The sequence below is a fragment of the Mesoplodon mirus genome (genome assembly GCF_964341445.2).
Source record: "Mesoplodon mirus genome assembly, chromosome: 3".
Classification (NCBI taxonomy): Eukaryota; Metazoa; Chordata; class Mammalia; order Artiodactyla; family Ziphiidae; genus Mesoplodon; species Mesoplodon mirus.
Window position 1 is genome coordinate 103361807 of NC_138978.1, and position 16284 is coordinate 103378090.

Below are 16284 nucleotides of genomic sequence, written 5' to 3' on the forward strand. Positions count from 1 at the left end.
CCCTTATGGATCAATCTGGTATTCTGCTCCCCCATCTCTTTGTCGCTTCTGCTACAGGAATACTTCTGAGAGGGAAGTCAAGGTGCAGAAGAGAGAATCCTAACAGTTAAAGATGAAGATCTGCAAAAGTGCATCCTTCCAGGCACTTCCACAGCCTACTTCAAACAGACAGCCTCATGGGGCTGGGTGGTTGGAACATGGGATTCTCTAAGAGTTCTTGGGACCCCAGAAGCAAGTATTTCACACTCTTCCTAACCTTGAATGTAAACCAGTGGGGAAAACGTTTCTTCATATCACAACTTCTTTCTTGAAAGAGCTGACCCTGCCAGAAACTTGCTGGGTTTCTGGATATAAGAAGGTGGGATGGGAGGAATTTAAGAAAAGGGCCCTGGGAAGACTGGAACACTCAGCAGAGTAGAGAGGAATCTGGTTTCCCAAAGTCAATCAAGGAGGGGAAGGTGAGGTGGAGGGATGGGAAGGGAGGAACAGGAGGAAGGGAGATGAAACGACCATGGGCCAGGGAGCTTTGTGGGCGGTGTGGCTAATGAGAAGTCCCGGGTGACAAGATAGCCAAAATAACTTTTCAGAACATTTCAGAAATGTGACTTCAAATTGTTTGTGGTGTGATGTAACCTCTCCCCTGTGGCCCACAAACTTTCATTAGAAGTTCTGCTACATGTTACAGCATTATTTTTGTGGTTGTTTTGGAATAGGGGTGCGGGTTGAAAGGAGAAGGGACTGTTTTCCATATTTGAATTGACAGCAGGAACTAAAGAAACAGCCACAAGACCAGAAGAGTGACTAAAACTTCAGATGAGGCAGAAAACTAGAGCCAGAGGTAACCTTGAAAGATCTAAGTCTCCCCAGTAATTCACAGAAATCGGGGGGGGGGGAGCATTGGACTTTCCACGGGACGTGGGAATTTCAGCCAATGTCATTTGAATGTCAAAGGACAAGCAACCTTAGCTGACATTGCCTTGCCAGCTGGACTAAAGCTTAACGAAACATAAAATGTATTACACACATCTGTACTATCCAGGGCCTTAGCACAGGGGTAGCACATAGTCGGGCCCAGTAATAGCACGTGAATAGTCCATGAATGCCCTGGTGCGGCCCTGGAAGCTGTCAGAGTATAATGCTTGATCCGGGGAGGGAGTGGGGGGGACACAACGACTTCTCTTCCCCTCCCCCACCCCTCCTTCTCCATCCTCTGACCCATCATTAGCCTTATCCCATCAGCTCTGCGGCACGAAGGTCCTGTAAACAAGCAAGGCCCAGCGGAGACGGTGGTGGAGGAGGTCACAAAGAGTTGTGCAGAAACCACACTGCTCTGGGTCTGTTCTACCCACCCTTATGGTGTCAAAGAGGCAAACGCTGCCTCTTGGGAAGGGGCTTCTGTTTCAAAGGGTCTGGGGAGGGGGCAGTGAGTGAGTGGGCTATCTTGGGCCCCGGAAGCTTCCTAGGACTGGCTGTAAGCTGTGTCATGTGGGGCTCTGGTCTGCTCACAAGCATCCCTACGCCCTTCTGAGACCGTTCCTGGAACCCTGCAGTCCACAGGCCCTCCAGCTCCGCGGCAACCTTGCAGGAACCACGCGCCGCTCATAAGGCTAATGGCGCCACCTGGCGGTACAAAGGGCCCGGCTCACCCCTGGAGCTTCTTCCTGAGCGAGCTAGGAAAAGGGGTGGCTTCGGCGGCCCAGTCCAGAGTGGTGACGTCATGACAGAGCGCCGTTTCTCCCCGCCTCTCCCCAGCCCGCCGGGAGCTGCCAGTACTCGACGTGGCGTCACCGCCCTCTACCCTTACTTTGCGTACGTGTTTGCGTGCGGCGGAGGTGGTGGCGCGGGCCGGTCGGAGCTTCGCGTTGCTTGCTTTTGGTGCTCCTGTCGCTGCCGTCGCTGTCCGGCTGTCTTGGACGGCTGAGCGGACGAGGCGCCGGCCCCAGCACCTCAGCACCGGACGCGGCTCGGCGCGGGGCCCCGGCAGGAGGGTGGGCGAGCGCGTGTCGGAGGGTGCCGCGCGGGTAGGCGGGCGGGCGCCCGTAAGGGAAAGAGGCGGGGGCGGCGGGTCAGCCGCGGCCCGGGCCGGCCGGGGGATGTCGATGCCTGACGCGATGCCGCTGCCCGGTGTCGGGGAGGAGCTGAAGCAGGCCAAGGAGATTGAGGACGCCGAGAAGTACTCCTTCATGGCCACCGTCACCAAGGCGCCCAAGAAGGTGCGGGGGGCTCTGGGTGGCGGCGGGGGTCCGGGCCGGGGCCTCGCGGAAGGGGCGCGAGCGAGCCCCGGGCCCGGGTCCAGCTAGTTCGGGACTTCAGGGGCAAGGTTTGAGGGACCCGGGACGACGGAGGTGGTGTGAGGGGTGGAGGGTGAGCGGCTCCAGGCCTATCCCGAGCTGGAAAGGCAGACCCTGACCTCACTTTCCTTTGTCCCTCGGCCCAAGTCCTCCGGGATCTTTTCGAAACCCGACAGGGCCGGGCCTTAAATTTGCGGCTGACTTTTCCTGGATGAAGGGCCTCGAAGACGGGAGTGGGAGGGGGTGAACGAAGTGACCCCAGTGACCAGTCTCGGGATGAGGGTGTACGGGAAATCTCCTCTCAGGTGAGTGTGAAAATCTGATAGTGCTTCTTTGGGAGCAGTGGCCGGCTTATCCAACAACTGCGTGCGATCTTGGAGGCAAGATGAAAAACATGCGTGGAGCTAGCTCTTTTATGCAGGTGAAAACGATGAGGGCAGCATGAAATTGAAAAGAAAACTGTGATTTTCATCTTCTGTGGTCGTCTAGTTTAGACATATTTAAGAAATTAACAATTGGAGGTTGGTGACAGCAGATACTGTCATGGATACAGGTTGATCGTAGAGTCATGTGAATAGATCACTTAGGCATCCCTTGAGAAAGGAGCTTGGGTGGGTTGGAGGAGTGGGTGGGAAGGAACGATTGCTCATTCTTTACTGCACTTATTGAAGCAGAACAAGTTTAGTCTGTTGTGCTGTGGGTTGAGCTCAAAGGACATCCTTCTAATTCTCTTATTGCGGAAGATTAAATGACAGCCTTTGGAGGTTTTAATCTAACCAGCTCTCTGAGTGGTGGAATTAGGATCCCTAGTGCTTTCTGAGCATTTTCTGCCAAACACATCTTGATTTTCTACATAACTGGTACCCAGTTAACAGTAGACCAGAGAACCTTTGCAGAGAGGTGACCTTTCTGAAACCAGTTAAGAACCTGGATAAATATTTCCCTCCTATATAAAGACAGAGTTTCAAGGCTATCTCTTCCTGCAGTGTTTGAGGGGATGCACTGCTTGTATAAGCTGCACAAAGCAAGGTTTGCAGGAATAGTTACAGTCCTTCAGGCTGAACTAGGTAAGCTGTCATAAGTGGGAGAGATTATTTTTTTTTTCTTTTAAGGAAATTAACCTACCAGTCCAGAAATCAAATGCAGGGTTGAAAAGACAGGTCACCATTGTGTGCTTTAGCTCTGTCTTCCCACAAAATTTAAATCTTACCAATAGAATGCCTAAAAAAACTTTGTAGAAGATCCCTTGATCCTAAGAAGTCTGACTGACCTTATTTTTAGTGCTCTCAGTTCAGCTGACTGCTTTGTTGGAGCAGTAAACCTTTGTAATCTGCACTATGTGGAGACAAAGTCACAGTCTTTATAAGCTAATGGAATATGGATAGTACCTGTGATGAGTTAGGGGAAAGAATGGGAAATCCCTGGTAACCTAATTCCCTGAACTCTTCCTCTCCCCATTAGTCTATTGTTCGTCTAGTTCTTCAGGGATTAGGCATCTTTTTTCTTACTTGCCTTTATTTTAGTAAGGCTTTGTTTCTGCAGGTGCCACTATTAATAAGACAAAGTTTGTATTGTAGATTGTAGACTCCATAAAGGCAGAGACTTGTGTTCACCATTTTATCTGTCATGCCTAGCTCTGTACCTAGCATATAGTAGGTACTCAAATAGTAATTGTCCATCTGGCTAACTAGTAATTGAGATGTCTTTATGGCTGCCTACCAGGAATAAATTTTCTTTTCTTCCGAGGAGAAATGTTGCTAATGTGAACTATTGTCAGGCCAAGTGCTAATGATTTTAGAGACTCATATTCCATTAGCTGAAAGGAGTGGTCTCTGCCAGGAATGTGGGGAGACCCTGTTGTAAGTTTCCATTTTCTGGTAAATGTACCCCTGTGTTTCTTATTAATCTTGCTCTTTCTGAGCTTTGTTGTTTAGTATTTACACAGCACTTTGTATTAAAGTGCTTTATGATGACTAATTACCCTTCCTGTAGTGATGATGGAAGGCATTTATCTAGTTAACGAATTGATTGAGGACTAGTCAAGGTCACATTGCAAGTCCTAAGTAATCTGTTTTTTCATAACTTCAGCTGAATCAGACAAAATGACTTAAGTCACTTTTGTACCTCTGCCATGTGTTGATAATGTGAGAAAGCATGAGCAAAGTAAGAGGAAAAAATTTTATCTTGGCTTGTATTGAATGGTGTGAGAAAAGGCCTCTTCAAATAGTGCTGTCCTTTGCCTGTGAGGATTCCAGCGTAGCTCTAGACCAAGTAATCCTTGGATCATTCCAAGCCCTGAGGCCCCTCAGGAAATGCGGACATTTCTAGTGCCAGTTTCTGGTGCCAGTCGGAGGCTATAGGTTACTTCAGGGTCACCTTGATGGTCTTCAGTCAGATCAGATTCCATTGTAACTAGTGAAGTTTTATTCACTTTAGGATAGACTAGATGTCGTTTAACTAAAAGCATAAATAGCAAGATTCTTCAACTGTAATCACAACTTACTCATTTTTGTATGCCCCGGGATCTACCACAGTACTGTGTACATAATAGGACTTGTTTTGGTTTGATTCAGAGCTTGATCTGAGTGTCAAAAAGCCAACTAAATGGGTACCACCTTGAGCAAATGAGCTTCTGTGCCTCAGTTTCCTCATCTGCCAAATAAGTGCTTTTTGTTTGGAACAAATGCAGATAGGTGTGTGTTGGGAGCTAAGATAGCAAAAGTGGTTTTTAAAAAGAAGTCCATTAGCATACTTACACTCCCTGTCTTTAATGAGCATTTGAGATGGCTTATAACACAGGACACACACAATATAGATGGGAAGTCCAAACTATAGAAAAAACTAAAGAAAACATTGTTAACCCTGAGGGCTAAGACAGTGGACGAGGCTGATCATCACATGCAACTCTAAGCTTCCTAGGAGCCAGAGGATAAAAGGAATCAGAATTACAGTCTCATTAGCAGACATGGGAAATGATACACACCACTTCCTCAGGGAGACAACTTCTGCTGGTAGTAAGTTCTAAAGGAAATTTTCACAGGACAGTATTAATAGCTATAGTATTGATTCCCCTGTTAAGGCTTGTTCATGACTGTCACTGGTGCTTTCAGATGGAATTGCCAGGAAAATTTGGGAGAGAAAAGGAGTCCTTGAGTTGTAAGGGCGTTGTACATTGTACCACAACTGAAGAGAATCCTTGTTTAATGTTGTCAGTTATCAATCAAACCAAACAAGTCAGCTAGTTCCCCATCGTAACTGGGTATTTATCCCTCTTTTTCTGGTACTTTGTGTTACAGCTGTGATATTTGTCCTTGGGCCTTTGGAAATTGACATTGTGTCAAGTTTTTTTTTTTTCATAGAATAAACCCAAGCTTGTTGATGAAACCTCGTAAGATAGACATGCTTCTCTGGAAGGTCTATCAGAGCATCTGTACTGTTGAACATTTGGGGTGACTTTCTAGAGTGATACATTAGGCATTTGACCTAGGATCTATACAGTCAGACCTTTACCACCAGCACAATAGGGGAAAGGAGGAAAAAAACACAACAGAACAGTTTTGTTTGTAGGATATTATTTGTAGGATATATTTGAATAAAGCATGTATAGCACTAATTCATCAGAAGGGTCAGCTGAGACTTAGGAAGCATACCAGGTAGAGACCCAGTGGTAATGCTTAGATGTTTAGGATGATCCTCTTCTTATCAGGATTATGTTATGGCTAATTCTTGGTGCAGTTTTTTTTTTTTTTTTTCCCTGTTTTTTGTTTTTTTGTGGTACGCGGGCCTCTCACTGTTGTGGCCTCACCCGTTGCGGAGCACAGGCTTCGGACGCGCAAGCTCAGTGGCTATGGCTCATGGGCCCAGCTGCTCCGCAACATGTGGGATCTTCCCAGACCGGGGCACGAACCCGTGTCCCCCGCATCGGCAAGCAGACTCTCACCACTGTGCCACCAGCGAAGCCCTTGGTGCAGTTTTATAGAATTTACACCTGTACTTCTTAGATTCACTGAGAAGTGATTTGATAGGTTGACATTTCCTATCTTCTCCACATCATTAGTATCTCTTACTTCTGTTTAGAATGACTACTGTTTTAGTGCCAGTCTTTGAACAGGAGTCAGAGGTGTAAGAAGATCCTATCAGAGGTGTAAGAAGATCCTATCTCTTTTAGATTTCTCCCCAGATATTGATTACCTCTCTTTTTCTTGTTTGATTCTGTTTAGTTCGTTAGGTACAGTTTCCATGTTACTTTGTTGTAAATTCCTTTAGATTTTTAACTTGTAACAGAAATCTGTTCATTGTCTAGATACTTTGCTGGCAAGATTATAAATGTGTACCTTTTGTTTCATCAGGAAGGTATCATTTGGATCCAGTGTGTGTTACCCAATATAATATTCTTGTAAAGTTGTTTATAAAAGATACTTTGATACATAGAATCATGTCGATCTTTAGTTGCCTGTGACTCCTAAAAGTTTACTCTGTCACCTCAAGTAGTTATAATCTGTAAATAAGCACCTTAATGCTCTCTTGGGGCTGTTATTTAAAGGAACTGACCAATAAAGGAGAATCATTTATACCTATCTGTTTCTCAAGTTTGGAATTTTGAATATTAAAATTTTACGAAGATGGGCCAACCTTATACTGGGTGTAATAACTCAGAATACATCACATTGAGGTGGCTCAGAGGCATCCCCCTCATGTATGAAGAACAGTACATTTGCATAGAGCAGAGTTTTTTCCTGAAATCCGAGAATCCAAAGTTAAAGACAGGTTCTTACCACAGATTTTCCTTCCAACTCTCGTCAGCACCATCAGTGCCTTGCATATGGTAAGTAGCTGAAAATTCACATTGAATTGTGAATTCTATTCTGATTCTGTACTTCCCTTTGACTCATTCAGGTAGTTCTCTTGCTATCCCACTGTTGTTTGGCTGTTACCTGAGACCTCTTTAACTTCCCCCTTTTTATTCTTAAAACTGTGAGGAGGAGGAGGAGTATGATGTGAGTTAAGCACTTGGTTTTTGGAGTGAGGTTTGCCTTCAGCCTCTACCATCTCAAAGTTGTGTGACCTTTGGACAAGCTGGGTGACTTAACCTGTTTGAGCCTCCATTTTTCTACCTGTGAAATCCTACAAGATTGTTGAAGAGACTAGCATTTAGTAAATACTAATTAGTGTACTTATTCCTTTATAACTTGAGTGACCATATGTCCTGGTTTACCTGGTACAATTCAGGTTTATGCTGTTATCCCAGCATGCTAGTCAATGAGTGCCTTCTTACACTCTGAAGAGTACCCTGCTTTATATAGAATTTCAATATATTCTCAAAGAGCCAAAACAAAGATGTTTCTATTGGAATATCTTTTCAACAGGAAATTTCCCTGACAAAAATGTTATTTTATGTAGAGCTTACTCCTGTTGAACACTAGACTATTTGTTGATTTCCAGGAAGTACATAGATAGTGGGAGAGTTTAGAGCTTGTGATGGAAATGAGATATGTTCTACCTGACCACTCCCCCACCTCATTCCCCATAATGCACAGTTTACCCATAGAATGTGGGTGTTTGTCAGACATTGGCCTGAGTCCAGGAGGTTATTTCCTCAACCTGCAATAGTTTGGGAGCCTTTCCAAACTAGAATCTTTGAATCACATGAAACAATTCCAAAGGCTCATCTGAGCTGTGACCTTATGTTTGTATATAGTCACCTTCAGATCCCAGGCCTGTGTACTCCACCTCCCTCACACCCACTCAGGTACTGTTCCTCTCTGCTCTAAACAGCCTGCTCTTAATTACGTGTAACTGATTTTCTCTTGTAGAAATGTGTGGCCTTTGCTCCATATCAGTTACAGATCTAGGGTGGAGCACCCTTTGCCTTTGTTAACACTCATACTGGTTTCATTTTTGTTCCTATCTCTGTTCAGTTTTTCTAAAGGATTCAGTCAGGTGCCTTAATCTCAGAATGTATATAATGATTGGTAGTGCTTAGCAATATACAGTGGGGCTTAATCATTTACTACCCAAACAGGACACAGAATAAAACAGTGTAATGAACTACTGGAAAAAGGTATTATTTGGAATGCTGGGGAGAGATTGGGAAAGCACTTTGACAGAACCGCAAATCTAGGATGGCAAAGCATGTTCCTGCTTTCTTGTCTTGAAAGCCCCAATGCCTCAGCTAATGTGCCTCTGTACTTAACTTCTAGGGCTTAATGGGCTTAAAGTGTTCTCCTTTACCAGCCCAAACCAGTTCAGTTCTTTCAAAATGGACACCCTGTACTTAGTTGCGTGCTAGCAGTCAGGCTTTAACGGGAAGGGTTTGGGACTGCTCACTGTTCCATGCTGTCCATCTTGGACCTGCCTCAGGTTTAGTTCTTTACAATCTGAAGAACTGCCCAGCTAGAGCAAGCCCTGTTGTTTATGTATTTTTCTCTCCTTTCCTGAGCCTGTGTGTGTACAATGGCATCAGTGGAATCCCACTGCGCCTGTGTGCTCAAGGTGCCAAGGAAAATGCTAATGTGCTGACCTGCAGTGTGCTCAGCCCTGTGAGCTGGATGGTGAACTGGTGAGTAGCAGAATGAAGGGGCTGAAGGCCTGGAGCAGATGAGCGTAACCATGTTCCTTTCATTTCGGCCTCCTGAGTGAAGCTGTTCATACCACTGTGTTGTGAGCAATGTCAGGAGTTTGGAAGTTCTGTTTTTAATAAATGGCTCCTACTCTTCTGGTACTTATTAATTGTATTAAGGTGAACCTTTGAAGGACAGATTTCCGTGGGTATTATAATGGGAATTACTTTTTCCCTTTACCCCAGGACTGGCTTGACTGCAAGTCAAAGTTTCTGGGCTATGACCTATTCCAATTATGGTTTTAGGATCCTGAAATCAAAAAGGAGACCTGTCAGGAAAGTCAGTAGGACAGATTCTGCTCTGCCCTCTTTGACCACCCCCACATTGTATCCTTACTCAAAGGCTTACCTTTTTGGGCTCTCATAGCTTTATTTTGGAGATGTAGGAAAGAGCTATTCGCTTTGAATTCTCAAAGTGCAACACACACACACACACACACGCACACGCGCACACACACACACACACACACACACACACACGCCCCTGGTCTCTGTTGCTAACTTCAGAAGGGAGGTCAATAAGTAGACAAATCTGTGTGAAAGGTAGATAAATAGGTTTCTCTTTTGCCAGTTTGAGGGAATGCTCCTGAGATATTCACTGGATTGGAGACTCCAGAACAGTGGTTCCTAATCTTTTGAGTCACAGATCCCTTTTTAAAAATCTTATAAAAATCACTGTTCTTTTCTTGGCAAAATTCAGGAGCACAAAAACTTGTACTTTCAGAGGATTTATGGGACTCCCTGAAACTCATCTCTGGATCCTGGCTTTAAAAGCCTTGATTTAGAAGGCCAGGCCTCTAAGCCATAGTATCTCTCTCCCTTACAGATCAAGAAACAGCTGAGATTAACTTTCCAGCTTGCAGCGTGTCCTTGGAACAAAGCTGAGGTTGTTGGTGTTCTTTTCACCCCCCTCTTTGGGATGCTCCTCAGCTTCCCAAGAGACTCATTATCAATGCCTTGAGGGTTCAACTGAGGAACTTAGGCACACTGAAACCAGCGTTTCAGCAACTTTTGGCAGTTTTTGTACTATCTCAGCCCCATTGCTCTCATAAGAACTGTTGGTACTCCTAAATCTCCAGAGTTGATTCCATAGCAGTGTTTAGAATAGGGGACTCACTAGACTGAGTATCAAAACTAAACAAAATAATTTGCTCCTCTGCGTCTCTCAAAAATAGGTTTGATTTCAATGTAGTACTTCTCAGACTGTTTTCAAGACTGACGGTGATATCTGAATCTTACTTTTCATTTGATTTCTCTAGACCAACAGTATTAAGGACAAGGACCATATCCCATACATATGTATAGTATGTAGGGCCTGGTACATAATACTGACAATAATTGTTTACTGAGTAAAGTATTTTGAGATGCTTGTCCCTAGGAGGAAGTGAGTTGGACTCACAAGGTGGCTTTGCCTCACTTTCCCCTTCAGCTGGCCAGTGTTGTTTTTCTGACTTAGACCCCCTCCCACGTGAGTGATAACAGAGTACCAAGAACTGCAGGTGAGAAATTGATGAGAATTTCTAACAGCTTAGTAGATCCCTTTATAATGCCAGAAATAGGTAAGAGAATCTTTGGGCTAAGATTTGAGAATCTTAGCCCAGTAGCATGAGAACCACAAAGCAGTAGGCCAGAAGCTTAGAGGTGTCCTTATGACATAATGGGAAAGGTAATTTGAATTTCCCACCAAGTTTTAAACCCTTAGCATTAGGGACACTGCCCACAGTTGAAACTGGTATTCTGGTTTACTCTTGATTTAAGCTTACTCTTCGGGTGTTTGAGATTTGGGGGCCAGTGATGAGTTGAACAGTTTCATTTTGGAATCTGTGTTGGAATCATAAAAGTAATAATCAACAGCTCTGCCTGGCAGTGCTGAGCAAACTTCTGATTCTTCTCATTCTGCAACCCTGGCGGCCTCTTCTGCACCAAAGGCTGAGCTCAGCACTCAAAAGCTATATGTGCCCTTGTCTTTGAAACACACCTTCTTCGGAGTCACAGTCTTCGGGGAACTGGGCCAGTGCTTGCCCTAATCAGGAGCTTGGGCTCTGGTTGGCGCTGAGAATTCTGTGTAGGTCGTTTCCCCACAGTATGTAACCTAGGCAGGATTCAGGGGAATGGGGGACCTCCAGAATTTTGCTGCTTTGGAAGTAGAAGTCTGTGCTTTGTAGAAATGGCAAATGTGTTCAGTTGTTCCGGTAACTAATTCAGTTTCCTGTGGGTGGCCAGGTGGCATCCAGCCTCTAATTCAGTACTTGAGTTTTTAGTGTCCAGAGCACCAGACTTCTTTGCAGGCAAGGCATGAAGATTCCCAGTGTTCAGCTCTTACAGAGAATAGCCCAGCTGGCTTGTCATGCTGGACTAGATGAATTGTGAATGTTAATTATACTGATCAATACAGTGGCCTTGGTAACAGGCTTGTAGCTGCTGTAGAATCTGTTTACTTCAGGTTTGTAACAGAGAAGAGACCAAGCTGGTTGGGAACATGGTGTTCTAAGTTTAAGTCCAAGGAAAATGCATACTGGATGGACTGACCCTATGGCACCCCTTCCCCGGGACTTCCCAGAGGGAAACATTACTCTGGTGGTGGTTTCTGTTCTTATTTGCCAGTTGAGAATTAATTGAGGTTGGAAAAGGCTTGGTTTTTAATTTGGTGGAGTAAAGAATGTTTACAAATCAGAAAGGTTAAGGAGGAGAGCACGGGGTGGGTAGGGGGGATGAATTGGGAGATTAGGATTGACATATCTACACTAATATGTGTAAAATAGATAATAAAAACCCTGCTGTATAAAAAATAAAATTCAAAAATAAAAATAAATTAAAAAAGAGCACCTATGTTGAGAAGGCACCTCATTTCTCTAGTTTGTAATTAGGAGTGGAGAGTTGATGGGATTAGTTTCAACCCTTGCATTCAGGAGAAGGAACCTCTCCTATTTGGGGAGTAGAGGGTTCAGAATTCTGCACATTCTTTTCTGACTTCACAGGGAGGGGATTAGCTGAGCACTGGGCATGTTTGGAATGAGAGCACCTTGCCAATTTTTACTGAATTTGGACCAACCCATTGTAAAAAATACAGTCTCTCTTCCTCAGACAGGCTCTTTGTCATGATCTCCTAAACCCTTGTGGATCCATCTGAATGATTGTCTGTAGCTGACAGATGGAGTTGGTATTAAAAGCAGATTTTCTACTTCCTTGGACTTATTTGTTTTATTTCTGTACAAGACTATCTAACTCATTTGTTTCCTGTGTTCCTTGAGTCACTTTATCAAGAACCTGGTAAACTCCATGTGCTTGTGTTTGCTTTTTCAGATCCTGCTTAGATTGTCTCAGATCAGTCCTCCTCATGGAGTGGGAAGGAATAAAAGCTAGGGAGCTAGCTAGGGAGTCACCTAGGGAGCTTTTTCAAAATATTCGTAACCAGGGCCCTAACCTAGACCTACTTAATCAGAATGGGGAGGGGTTGAGAGTAAGGGGCAGGTGGAAAATGGGGTGGTATGTGCATTTTGGAACAGCTTTCTCAGCTAAACTTGAGAGATCCCAGATTTAGAACCACTCTTTTAGATTATCTAGCAAGGCTAACCAAAATTATTGTGAAATCTGCTGTTTGGATGGTAATGCAGCCACCACCTATCTCGGATGACTTTGGCCATGAGGGAAATCTTGTGCCCCATAAAAGAGGTCCTGAAAATAGCCTGTACTTACTCTTCTTTTCCAGGGTATACAGAGTAAGCCATAACCAGAAATCATGCATCCCTCTCAACTGAAGGTTGAGCATCTACTGTGTCCCTGGACCTGTGCTGGCTGCTTAGGATACATCAGTGAACAAGACAAAGGTCCATATCTATCCTGTGGCATTTACATTCTTATGAGGTTATTATTTGGGTCATGTGAGTCTGGTGTAGTGGTCCCAACTGTTTGGAGTTTAGAGCCCTATCAGAGCTGTGCTTATCTTCCAGAAAAATTACATATATGTAACAATTTGCATATAAGGGGGAGTTGGCAGCCTGAAGCCCATCCATGGATCCCAGGCTAAAAACCTAGACAGCTTGCTTGCCTAGAATTGATTAATGTCGTGATTAGGATAAAGCAAGGTCATGAGTTTGGGTGTATGGGCATTTTATCTCCTAGCAGGACTGGGTTGTGGTTTCTTCATCTGTATAGCCAAGGCAATTTGCCAAGAACTCAAGGGTGTCTCTAGAAAGAGTATAAGGAATGGCTACACCTCCACTAAACCAATAGCATTTCTTTAGTCTGTGTTCTCTTTGAAATGTCAAGAATGATTTTGACTCTCTGTCCCCATCTCTAGTTTCTGGTTGGCTGAGCTTCTTGGACTCAATAGATTAAAAATCAGGTCAGAATATGAGAATTTCCTTAACATGATAATTTATATTGTGAATTCCTGGATTAAGATAGTAAAATTATAAAGATCATGAGAGGACTTTTTAGTGAAATTCTGGCTTCAAAACATAGAAAATCACAGAAGGAGTTGATTGAGGGACTGAGGAAATAGCCAAAGAGTAAAAGATCAGAGAAAGATGATAGGAAAAAACGGGCAGAGCTCAGAAAGACAATTAACTAAGCTGGTAAGCCAGGTAGCCAGGAGAGCAGTTTCCTCCTTAAGCCAAAGTGAATAGATTTGAGATCCAGACAAAAGATTCCTTTTTAGTCCTGAAGGGGTCTGTCACTATTGCTTTATTATCAAATAGACGTTAGGGTAAAAAGGGGAGGGCAGATAAGGCTTTGCTTTATTTATACCAATATTAGTGTGTCTCTATCCCTAGAAAAGTTGGTGTTTGACTTGAATGAATGGCAGAACCATTCCTCAGAGTTAGTACAGTGTGTAATATGTACTACAGAAATATGAATGAAATTTCATTTGGGGCAACAGGAGAAAAAATTATGTAGAAAAGACACAGCCAGATTTAGAGATTGGAGCACAACGAGCTTGCAGAGTTCTATGCCAGTTCTACCTTTACCTCCCTGAAATCTGGCCTTTAGTATAACCGCAGTCCAAGACCTCTTAAGGTGGTCTTTACAGGGATATTCTTGTTCCTCTGCCTAAGTCTAAGGAGAACTTTCCAGACCCACATTGAGGGGTTGCTGAATAAGTGCTGTATTCAAGGCCTTCCAGGCCAAACTTCTATAAATTCAGAGCCCATTAGAGAACAGTGCTCACAGTCCTCCCCATAGGAGCCAGGAGGCTCTAGATGGTTCCAGTTGTAACTGCTCTCCAGCATATGGAAAAACTATTTTGCTGTGAAACCTTACAACCTGCTATTTAATATAAAAGACATCTCATTGTTTGCTCAATGATGCATTAAAGTCAAAGCCACCTAATCTAGTAGAATATAATCATGCCACCAATTATCTTTATTTTTTATTTTTAAAGAAGCCCTTTAAAATGATCAAAGGAATTTCAGACCTCACTTCCTGGGTCTCTTTAGGTTTATTTTGAGGTTCTGTTCAGCTTATGAAGCTATATAGTTAAAACCTGTTGAGCTTTTGGGAAAATTCTACTGTTCTTAAAAACCATATAGCCAGGATTTTTTTCTTTGTTAATTAAATGAGTACTTTATATAATGTCTACCATGGATATGAAACCAAGATTCAGTAATCACATATTATGTCAGGTAAGTCCAGAATACTTCAATAAAATTAATAACCTTACAAGAACTTTTTTTTTAGTTGTAGCAGAGTCAGTTAGAGAAGTGGTACCAGAAAGTGGGAAAGCATCAGTGACAAAATGTGTCTTTTTTTTTTTTTTTTTTTTTTTTTTTTGCGTTACGCGGGCCTCTCACTGTTGTGGCCTCTCCCGTTGCGGAGCACAGACCCAGCGGCCATGGCTCACGGGCCCAGCCGCTCCGCGGCATGTGGGATCCTCCCGGACCGGGGCACGAACCTGTGTCACCTGCGTCGGCAGGCGGACTCTCAACCACTGCGCCACCAGGGAAGCCCACAAAATGTGTCTTTATCTAAAAATTTTACTGGGAGGTTCCCAAATTTACTTATAGCTCATTTTGAATTGGGAAAATCCAACCTCACTAGATCTTTCAGACATGTTATAAAGTGCAAGTGACTTGAAGTGGGTAGTGTTTGAGTGGTACACCACAGTTGAGAAAGGAACCTAGTAGAATGTTCTCAATTTAAGGGCATGTTTTCTAATTATACTAAGTGTTAGTGTGTGAAAGAAAAGTTCCCCCATCACTATTCTGCACAGGATAAATAAACGCTGATAAAAAGCACATTTAAAATATATTCTTCGCTGCATGTTTTAAAGCATCATCATATCCTGTGAAAATAGCCAGCAGGTTTCCAAGATAACCAGAAAAAAAAAAATCATTGGTCAGTTTTAACCATACCAAATTGAAAACCTCTGTGTATAAGTAAATACAGGTGGAGTTGTTTTTTTTTTAAGAAAACATTTTTAATCTTACAGTACAGTACCTTGAAAAGTACAGTAGTACAGTACAGCAGCTGGCATACAGGGGCTGGCATTGAGTGAACAGGCAAGAAGAGTTACTGACTGGAGGAGGTGGGAGATGGGAGAGCTGAAGGATCGTCAGCAACAGGAGACAGAGGGCAAGCTGCAATTTCACTCAAATGCCTGACGTTGATGGCACAGGTTCTGGTTCCTTGCTGGATACAATTCTATCTACCCTCTTGAAAAAACAATCCAGTGATGTCTGGGTAGTAGCTCTTTTTTTTCTCATCATAGGTAACACGGTAGCACTGGATTGCATTCTGAACATTCTGAAGGCTGCTGCAACCTTTGTGTACCATTCTGTGTTCGGGTCCTGGGCCTCAAAAACTAACAGTGCCTCGTCAAATAAAGAAAGTTCCCTTGCCATTTCCTGGGTTGTGAATCTCTTTGGTTCTTCTTCAGTTACTTCTTCCTCTTGTCGCTCCACTCTCTCAATTATTTTCACTTTTGTTTCCATCGTTATTGCTTGGCTCTTAGCAGTACCAGCTACATCACTGCTGCTTTTACACTTGCTTCTGGACATCCAGGACTTGAAATAAAGATACTGTACTACTGTACCTTATACAGTACTATACAGTAAAGTACACAAAAGCACAGCCACTGGTAGGGGATGCACAACGTATGCCAGACACGTGAACTAACTTGCGTGATTGGACAAGCAAACACGTTCACATCTTTGAAAGTTGGCAACTTGAAGGTTTGTATGTAGGGGACTTACTGTATTTTTTTAAGAGGCTCTGAAAGACTAGAGACACTAAGGATTGGAAGGTTTAAGAGTATCTAAAATTTAAATATTAAATCTTTCACACGAACTTTTCCTCCTTACATGAAAGGTACTAAATAAATTACATTTAAATGTCCTACTTATATATTTTTTAAAAGATCAGATATTTCTCATT

General features: G+C 43.5%; 1 protein-coding gene across 2 annotated transcripts in view; it reads left to right on the forward strand.

Moving 5' to 3' along the window:
- Positions 1-1806: 1806 nt before the first annotated feature.
- The window catches only part of AHCYL1 (adenosylhomocysteinase like 1), a gene marked incomplete at its 3' end in the record, with an annotated part of 41541 nt that continues 27063 nt past the window's right edge, over positions 1807-16284 (forward strand). For both annotated transcript variants that reach the window (XM_082616184.1, XM_082616185.1), the window contains exon 1: positions 1807-2213. In XM_082616184.1, coding sequence (XP_082472310.1) covers positions 2094-2213 — 120 coding nt within the window. In that variant the 5' untranslated portion in view covers positions 1807-2093. The remainder of the gene's footprint in view (positions 2214-16284) is intronic.